At 51.2% G+C, this 9,952-nt stretch overlaps 1 protein-coding gene across 1 annotated transcript in view; it reads left to right on the top strand.

Moving 5' to 3' along the window:
• The first annotated feature begins 163 nt into the window (after positions 1-163).
• The window catches only part of TNFRSF11A (TNF receptor superfamily member 11a), a 51,391-nt gene continuing 41,602 nt past the window's right edge, over positions 164-9,952 (top strand). Inside the window, exon 1 of the mRNA XM_034996269.1 lies at positions 164-238. Coding sequence (XP_034852160.1) covers positions 164-238 — 75 coding nt within the window. The remainder of the gene's footprint in view (positions 239-9,952) is intronic.

Raw genomic sequence — 9,952 nt, 5'->3', positions numbered from 1 at the left:
GCGCAGATGGTGAGCAGCGCGGGCAGCGGGCGGCGCCGCCGGGCGCGCGCGCACGCGGCGGCGGGGCGGGGCGGGGCGGGCCGACCGGGAGGTCCCAGACAGCCGCGCAGCCCGGGCCGCAGAGGCCGCAGAGCGCGGCGCCCGCCCGCCCGCCCACCGCGCCATGGCTCCGCGCGCCCGGCGGCGCTGCCCGCTGCCCGCGCTGCTCACGATCTGCGCGCTGCTCGGCCCGCTGCAGGTAAGGAGGCCGCCCGGCCGCTCCCGCTCCCCGCGCACCCGTGCCCGCGCGCGACGCCTCCTCGGGAGCTGGGGAGGGTCCCGGGCGCGGGGGCAGCGAGACGGCCGGGGACGTCCTGGGACCTGGCCGAGAAGCAGGAGACGGCGGAAAGGGGTCCCGCGGCTTGGACGGTGGAGGGGCGGGAAGGGCGAGCGGAGGGGTGTCGGGGCGCAGAACCCGGAGTCGCGGGGCCCCAGCACCCGGACACGGGCTTCCAAAAGTCCGCTTCGTGGCAGGCCTTGAGGGCAGTTATTCGAGTTCCCACGCAGAGTAGCTGCCGTGCCGACGCGGCCCCTGTCCGCCCGCGAACGGAATAAGCGAGGGGGGAATTCAGAGCCGCAGACGGGCCCACATTAGCTAAGCGCTCCTGCACATCACCGCTCCTTCCAGGCCATTTTGAGTCCCTCGGGAGCGCTAGGCCCTTCCCTCTACCTGGCTTCGCACCCTCTCCCCACCTCAGTTTCGTTGGTCACCTGAAGACGAGAGAGCAAGGCTCGTCGCCTCACCGGGATGTCTAGAGCGCGCAGTGAAGCCGAATTTGGCAGTTTCTGCGGGCAACTGCCGCAGAATCTGACATAAGATTTTCTTTTTATGCCCCCCCATTCTGTTTTTTCTGTCTCGTCCTCCCCTCCGACTCTCCCCACTGACAGCTTAAGGTGCACCCATAGAATGCCCATAGAATCACTTGTCCTTGGAAGCACTCTGATGACCTTAGGACAGAATACTGTTTGCAGTTGGAGAAACCAAGGCCCATGGGGTGCTTCAGGCGGGGGGCCGGGGCGGGGGGGAGCCCGAAACTGAGCCCCGCTGTGCGCGAGCTCAGCCCGGGCTGGGGCTGGGATGGCAGGCATGCCCAGCGGCGCGGGGCTCGTCCTCGCTGCTGCCAGCCCTTCTGGGGCTCCCCAGCCCGGGATGCACCTGGGGCTCCCCACGGGGGCCGTCCGCCCTTTGCCTCGGGAGGGCGAGGCTTCAGCGTGCCCGAAGATGAACACCCTCTCAGATCCTTGTTGCCGCCTGGTTTGCTCAGAAAGAAATTTCTTTACCACATCACTCAGCACAGTTGCCAATAAATAAAGCTGGTTCCTGATTTCCTGACCTCCTGGAGGAGAGCTGAAGTGCAGCAAGCCGAGCGCCGCAAGCACGATAAAAACCTTGTATGCTTGGAAGTTCCTCAGAGGGAAGAGTGAATGGTGGTGGTTTTCATGGTTTCGGCAGTTTCAGATTTCCCTTCTGTTACAGTTGGCTGAGGCTGTTGTTGACAGGGGCTCCGCAGAATGGCCCAGAACCCGTGAAGAGGGGAGAGGCACTTGTAGAGCTGTGTTTGGGGTGCGAGATGGGCCGGCCGGGGGAGGGGGGGGGGAGCTGGCTTGGGATTTAAAGTCTGGACAAAAATAATAGGAATATGCTGTAGGTTGGAGCAGAAAACTCTCGTGAAGGTTCATTCTATTCCGCTCCTATGGGTACGGGTCTCTTAGAATGGCGGAGGGAAAAGAAGGCGGAAAAACCTAATGGAATTTTTCATTTTAAGCACGTCAGGTGTTGCTTAATGAAGTGCTCGACAGGTTGGACAGGGTGCTACCTTATTTGAACTAAAGGACCAGGGTGCCCGTGAACGGTTAGCTACCTGAGAAAAACCTACCCACTCTGCAGTTCCAAAAAAGCATCTCACGCTGCTCTTGCAAAAACTACATACATACATCTATTCATTCGACGCCGTAGGTTCTAATATGAACAGCAGATGCTATGAAAACAAATTTATTTTTTTGGAGATAGCTTTCAGCAAGTGCTATTTCCCCTCCCTTTCCCTTTTGGCCACTCGAATTAGGTGCAGTTTTGAGTCATACCTAAACAGGAAACCGATGATATTACGACAGTTCTAATCAAATGATAGAAGTCTGTGCCCAGTCCCACCAGTGGAAATCCATTAATTCTGAAAGGCGGGGCTGGGTGTTGGAACAGTGGCAGTATTACCCCCAGATGGTAACGTGGTATGTTCAGCTGTGGCATGTGGTTCTCTGAGTGTTTCATTGCTTCTTTGGCCAACCGGTTCATTCGTTCAAAAAAAGAAAAGGAATGGCATTGGCAATCCACTGGTGTTAGTTATCACACCCTGGGCAAGGCTTGAAGAGCGGCTTAGTGAGAGGCAGGGCGTGTTGGTTTTGTAAAATCGCTGGCAAAGCTGGCTTCTAGAAAGTGCTTTGTCTACAAGTATTGTATTTTGTTTCATTGACATTCTGGTAGATAGATTGAAACGTCCCTGGAAGGCTGAAAGTTTTGCCTTTTAAAACGTTCCTGTGGGGCGCCTGGGTGGCTCAGTTGGTTAAGCGACTGCCTTCGGCTCAGGTCATGATCCTGGAGTCCCGGGATCGAGTCCCGCATTGGGCTCCCTGCTTGGCAGGGAGTCTGCTTCTCCCTCTCCCACTCCCACTCCCCGTTTGTGTTCTCTCTCTCGCTGTGTCTTTCTCTGTCAAATAAATAAATAAAATCTTAAAAAAAAAAAAAAAGTTCCTGTGATTAGATCTCTGCTCGTATCTGGGAGGGAATTTGTTTTCAGTGTTTGCCCACCGATAAAAACATTTTATGATTTTATGTTAATAGTTCTGCTGTTTATTCCCAGTAAGAAAATAGAGAAGCTCGCTGTTTTCCTTAAGGTCACTGACTGGAAGTAGCCGTGTTTGTCCCCAGTTATCTACGACCTAAGGGCAGATTCATTCAGACCTAGGCCAACAAAGATTTATGGCCTGCGACACCCACACCGTGCTAGTGAGAAACAGGACGAAGACAACTACGTTCACGGGCCACTGTCTAGTCAGAGGACTAGACAGGTGAATCTGTAATAATAATAAGGCAGCACGTGATGACGGAAGTGCAGAGTGGGGGCGGAGGGAAGGAGGGAAAGAGTGCAGCTAGAGCAATTAGGGTGGACGTCTGCAGGAGGGGGTTTTTTTCTGAAGTGGTCTTTGCAGCACAGGTGGGAAATCAAGGGTCAAAGAGGGATTGATGCCAAGAAGCTGTTGGGGAAGGAAAGCTCTCTAGTCGAGAGGGTGGTGTGAGCGGTTCAGGCCCAAAGGAATCTTGAAAAAACAAACCAAAACAACCCACGTTGGTTGTTTTTTTTTTTTTTTTTAATGACTTTACAGATAGTACAAAGCACTTAATTCAGGAAAACCCACAACAGACAAGTCATTAAACATTTACAGTTTTTGAGATAGCTCTTGTATGGCCCTTGCTGAGGTGGTAAGGTAGACTGATCAGACAGATAAGCCACAGGGCCCTGGAAAAGCCTGTGGGGAGACCCCACGGAGGAAATCCCCTAGAGTGGAGCTCCAGGCTGTAGGATAGGCACCTGCTTGCTGTCTTCCTGCCCCCTCCCATCCTAGAGAGAAGACTTGGCTATATGTTAATACTTTGTTTGGAGAACCACAGACATGTAGATCAGTGGTCTTTTAGTCCATTCTGTTGATAACAAGTATTTCAAATGCCTCGCCTGTTACTTCCTTCCCACTACTCCCCCCGCCCCCAAAATGACAAATCTGTAATATAAACACATTCTCTGTGTTGATAAGGAAATATGAGCTTGCTTTTTCAGTTATCTACCAGAAATTCTTACACCAGGAAAACTGAAACAATAAAGGTGTATCTTTGAAGGTCAGTAAATCAGTGTTTTATGAGGCCATGAAAAGGGGAGTTCCAGACCAGGGCCTCCTTTGCAGAGAGTGTTGTGTTAAGAAGGCGCTGCGTGAACTTTATATGCCATGTCAGTATTAAAATTTCCCTCATTGTATTTTCCTATTTTTGAAGTACAGGGGAAAACAACATTAGTGTTTTTCCCACACGGTGTGTCCTGGTGTGTCCAATGGATTAGGAATGTTGTCTAGGCCATTTTTGTTTTGTCTTGGTTTGGTTTGGTTTTTGTTTTGTTTGTTTGTTTGTTTGTTTTGTTTTGTTGCTGGTACGGCTCTCCAGGTGATTCACTCCCAAGGGCACCTACCTGCCTGGCCAGGTGGCCTCCCTAGACAACCAGTGGCCTGTCTGCTATCTCCCTGCAGCATCCTGACCCCAGTCCACAGGGCAGCACCCCTGACTGAGCCTAAGACAACCTGGCCTCACCTCCAGGCACCCAGAGCTGGCCTGGGGAGCATTCTGCCCAGCAGGTGATTCTCCCTCAGAGCACCACACCGTTATGTTCTCCACCTGGTTGGTAGGAAGTCATTCCCTTTCTCTTTGTGTTTCCCTCTGCTTGCAATGAGTGGGCTTCCCATAGGATCCACCTCTAGAAACTCATTTCATTCTTTCTGCCCCCAAAACACTGAGCCCGAAGAAACCAAGATGGAGACAGGGAGCTTCAGCAAAACAAAAGACTTGGTCCGTCTGAAGTTCTTAGTGAGCTTTTGAGGTTGAGCCCCGCGTGGGCGGCGAGTGAGATTAAGCACAGCCCCACATCTCTGTCCTCATTCTGAGAGACAAGCTCAGTCTGTTTCCTGCAGCAAGACCGACCTGCCTGTGTGCCCCTGGCAGGCTTCCCCTCTGTCTCCGAAGTCAAGGGCTGCCGGGTGCTGCCGTGAGAAACGGCAGAGCCCCCCCCGCCCCCCGTCATTCTTTATGGATGTGTGCTGATCACTTGATATCTGTATTTGCTGTGTGGGCCCCTCCTCTTTCAGCCTTTGATGTCTGCGGACTGCCACATTCAGGACAGGGAACCCAAGAGTGAGAAATAACACTGAATCTGTGTTCATTTATTTCAACAAAGTGAGCACCTACTACGGCATGCCGGACACTCTGCAACAGGCTGGGGAGACAGAGACCAGGGACATAGCCCGCGCCCCCTTCTCCAGGAGGCACACAGCTAGACCTGCACCCAGAGGATTAGAGGAGGCCTGTTTACTGAGAGCCTTTTCCATGTGTGGTGGGCACCCAGGACAAAGAGTGCTTTAACCTGCCTGAAAGAATATCTCCTTCTTCCTTACCATCCAGTCGTGTACGTCTGAAGCTCAGAAGGAGGGACAAGAGGCAGCATTTGGTCTGGGGGGCCAAGGGTGGCTGGTGCCAAGAGACATGACAGTGCAGTGTTTTCAGGGAACTCTAAAAAAGACAGCACTCCTGGACTCCCAAAGGCATGTGGGAGAGGGAGGGAGAGCGAGCCAGCACTCCAGGGCCTTATATGCAAGCAAAAGAGTTCAGATTTTATCTCGCTGCATTGTGCGCTGGGGAGGGTCATGATCAGATTTGCGCATTACGGGGAAGGGTGTCTGGGGGTGGGTCCAGGGGGCAGTAAGGAGGCCACTGCCCTGTTCGGGGGAAGAGCTAGTAAAGGCTTGAATCAGGTCGGTGTAGTGACAAAAGAAAGGAGAAGCCAAGTGCAGGAGTGATTTCGGAGCCAGCCGAGCTGTGCTAGGCGCCCACAATACAGGGGCAAAGGATGTGGTTGGACCAATTACTTAAAAAGAAAAAAAGATGTGATAGATGTCAGAGTAAAATAGCTGACCATTTGAATTGTGTTTCTCACAGCTATTTAAGGAGATTTCTGTCTCAGGTTCAAGTAAAGAAGGATTTTTTTCTTTTCCCTAAACCAGCAATAAAGGAGGATGAATTTTAGGCCATTGAATCCCAGCTGCTTTGGATTATTTTACTGTAAGGCAGAGACAAAAATTCTTCACACCCCAGCAAGGTAAACAAGCTAAGAGCCCCAAGGCCCTGGGATCCATGGAAATTTGTGTGCTCTGGAATTTAGAGCCATTTCCTGACCTAAAGGTGTCTTTGAATCAGAAGTTCAGGATGTAGGCAACATCAAAACTCTCAAACTCAGGACTAAAGAGAGATAAGCAGCCAGGGATCCCAGAGGGTCCATCATTAAAGCAGGTGTGACCTGACCCTCAGTTTTTCTGCACTGGCCTTAAATATGTCACCTGCCCCTGAATAGAAGCAGTGTTTACCTTGGAACTATGGCTCAGCAAACCCCTTTCGCTCACACGAAACACGTTTTCCCTGTGGATTGCTAGCGCCACAGAGGAGCGTTTCCCTTTCTCTCTGCCCAGTTCCCTTCTGCCTCCCCCGCCACCCACCCACCAAAAAAAAAAAATCTATCTGAGCAGGTGACACAGAGGCCCGTCTGGCACCAGCATGGTCAGAAAGCTGCCAGGTTTCAAAGTGGAAGGAAGAACTGACTGCAAAAACTATCCTTCCAGTTTATCAGAGTAATAATAACTTATTACATTTCCTGTTCACTGTTGAGAGTGCAAGAGCCACTTCCTCCCACCACCAGAAATTTGAAGACTTTCCATTAAAAATGAGGAAGAAAAACTCTCTAGCTTTTCGTGAATGTGATGGTTAAACCTGGCAAGTGGGAAGAGAGGACTGCGGTGTTGCATAAATCCTACTAGCCCTGCAGGGTTGGCACATGTGGGTTCTCATGACACGCCCCCCAGAGGGAAAACCAACCACTTCCCTAAGGTACTGATTTAAAAAAATATATATATGTTACTCTTTGTAATGCAGTTAGCAGCAAACTTAACAGTGTGTATCCTTAAGTAACACAAACAGCTGCCAAACCCATATCCAGTTAGAAGAAACCTGTAAAGAGCCCTTCCCTCCTCTCAACTTTGTACCCAAGATATAAAAGCAACATCACATTTAAAACTTTCACGGTTGAGAATCTGTTCCACTTTAGAGGAGAGTAGAGATTATTCACATCCGCCTTTGCTAATCCAGTTCACTGTTAATAATTCCCAATATCAGGAACTTCCCTATAGCAGACCTAAATCAGATATGTCACAATTTGACCCCATTTCCTCAAATTTGTTCTTTCAGAGGGGTAAAGATCAGTTGGTCAATGTTCTTTATTTTAATGTTTCCATTGTTGAAGATTGTTACCCACAACTTCCCTCTGCCCAGAGTTATTCATTCTGGTTCCTTTAACCTATCTGTCAGCTTTTTTTCCTTTCAATCCAGTGGATCCTGATTTTGTACTTAGTGGCAAAACCCCACAAACACACAAACAAAAGTCCAGAAGACCCCATGGAAAATGCCAGACGCCTGCCACACTGCCCGTGACCCGGAACGCTCCCCATCTAGGAGGGCAGACAAGACTGGACAGTCTGCACTCCTTGCAGTTACGAGGGTCTAAAGCCCCACAAAAGAGGAACACGCAAGATGGCCAGAAGCACGGGGTGGGGCAGATGCACGGGAGCAGGTAGTTCGTGACCTGGTCCTGGAGGGTGGGGGTGTTTCTGAGGGCAGGCAGCAGGGGAAGGGGCAGAGCACACAGGGGAAAACTGAGTCCAGTCCTGATGTCTGGAGTCCAGGGCTGGCCAGAGAGACCAGGAAAAGATCAGGCCGGCTTGGCAGAGGAGGGGGCGTGAGCTGGTTAGTCGTGAAGAGCTGTGTGGACAAACCTCAGGAGCTGGGACTCTACCCTGTGGAGACTGTGGTCCCTGGACCCAGCATCCACCCTACCTGGGAGCTTTTGGAAATGCACATTCCTGGGCCGTACCCCATGTCTACCGAATCAGAACCTCTGGAGGCAGGGCCCAGCAATCCAGTTTAACAGTCTCTCCGGGGGATTCCGATGCACCAGGAAGCTTGAGAACCACTGCTGGAAACCCTGGGATTCCCTAAAAAGGTTTTGAGCTCAGCTCTAAGTTAATAGTATAGGATCGGTTATATTAAAAACACCTGCCATTTGTTGAATCCCCCCTCCCCCCACCATGTGCCAGGATGTGCTTGGTGCTTTACATGGATTCTCCCTAATCCTCACTCCACTTTTAGCAGGAGGGAGAGGTTGCACAGCTCATAAGTGGTCCAGCTGGAACTCCTCCCAAGGGTCCCCTCCAGTGACATGGCCTTACCCCGCTCAGGGAAGGTGCTTATGCAGTCGACTGCATGACCCGGTGGGGATGGGAACAAGACCCTCTAGGCGTGCTAGGACAGAAGCAAGCTTTTTAGTGTTTCTGGAAATACCATAACCAGGATCCAGGGTGCACACTCATGAGGGTTTTCTTTGGTTAACTGTTGTTATGCAAAAAGAAAAATGCTGTGACTTTAAGGCCAGCCAAGTTTAAACTGGCACCCTGAACACCCAGCACAGCGTCCGTCCGTCCGTCCGTCCGTGGGCCAGTTGATCCCTGACTCAGGAGGAAAAGAAATGTGACATATTGAATCACCTCGGCCACTTCCTGACACAGAGGCATCTCTGACTCCTCTGTGCTCCCCCCACCGGGAGTACACCGGACCGTCGCTCTACTCCTGCCAGGACAAGTCACCGTCCTGTGTGTGTCCCCCTCCTGCCACCTGCCCGGCTCTGTGCTGGATGATGTGGACTGGAGGGGAGACAGGCTGAATGTAGCTCTATTATCTCTTTAAAGGTTCTGTATGTCTTAGCATTACTATAATTACAGTGAATCTGGGGACTCCTCTCTTGGCCCAAATGACCTGACTCCAATTTTGACATCTCTATCATGGCATGCATCTAAATCCTTCCTATTAATGACAGCTGTTTTTCAGTGCCGTAAAAGTCTCTGCCCTAAGCAGTAGGAGAAAAGTTCCAAACAGAAAGACAGAACGTACACAGCCCCTGGTCACCATTAGGTCTTGAGCTTTCCCTTGGAGTGAGAGAGGGAGCCTCCGGTGGGGTTTGTATTACCATGCACAGTAGCAAGAAACCTAGACACGGACCCCAAACCTCTGACAAGGGAGTGTCAGATACAGGGGCAATTAAATTCGGGGGCGGGGGGCACAACTGGAATCTCTGTCTTAAACTTTAACTCATTAATTTCTAATGGTTACAAGGTTTTAAACTTTTTTAATGAAATCATAAAACATTGCCCCCTTCCGATGAGCTCAGGTTTTCCATGGCCCCAGTTGGGGTCCCTGTGACCAGGCCGTCAAGGTCCGATTTATGCGTAAAATTACAAATGAGCAAAGGATCAGAATGTACAGCTGAGTGGTTGTCATCTTAATTGTGCAGAGTGAGCCTCACAGGCCAGGGAGTGCAGGGGGCATGAGCACCCGGCCGCTCTGCCTGGACAGGGAATGTAGAGTGACCTCATAAAAGGGCGAGAGGCCCCGCATTCCCGGGGCGGAGTGCCGGGCATGAGGCTAGGCCAGCTGCGTTGTGTGCTGGTTCGGCAGACCTGTGTTCTGTCCCGATTGGAAGAGAATTTGAGCCCAGGAAGAGATTTCTGATTTTGATTTTGGAACCCCCTTCCCCAGGGTAGCTCTAATTTTGCCCAAAATTGGTGGAACTCTTCCAAGCCCATGCTTGGGAGTTCGAGTTTGATCCAGAACTAGTAGGAAATGATTATGTCTTCTATAAAGGGAAGTTAGGAGATCCCAGTGGCCCTTCAGGAAGAATTATTCGTCACTTTAACAAGAATCTGAGCCTTTGCTGCATGCCTTCGCTACATCACTAACCGTCTGAGCAGGTCACTCCGTCTCTTTGTGAGGATGCCGGAAGTCAAAGAAAGGAAAAGCCTCCAGCATAGTGCCTCACGCACAGTAGGTGTTTTGTAAGGGCCAACTCTTCCTTCACTCCCCCTCAAGGTAAATGGTGTCTGCATCCAGCAATGGGAGAGGTGGTTCTCAACATCCTTATGTAGATGGAGATGACTGTGTGGTGTTTGGGGATATGAGAAAGTTCTGGATCTTGGTCTTTGACGTAATCTCTGACCTTGCCACACG

The sequence above is a fragment of the Mirounga leonina genome, unplaced genomic scaffold (assembly GCF_011800145.1).
Source record: "Mirounga leonina isolate KUSES-001 unplaced genomic scaffold, KU_Mleo_1.0 Mir_93, whole genome shotgun sequence".
Taxonomy (NCBI): Eukaryota; Metazoa; Chordata; class Mammalia; order Carnivora; family Phocidae; genus Mirounga; species Mirounga leonina.
This window is presented reverse-complemented; position numbering and strand designations above follow the sequence as displayed.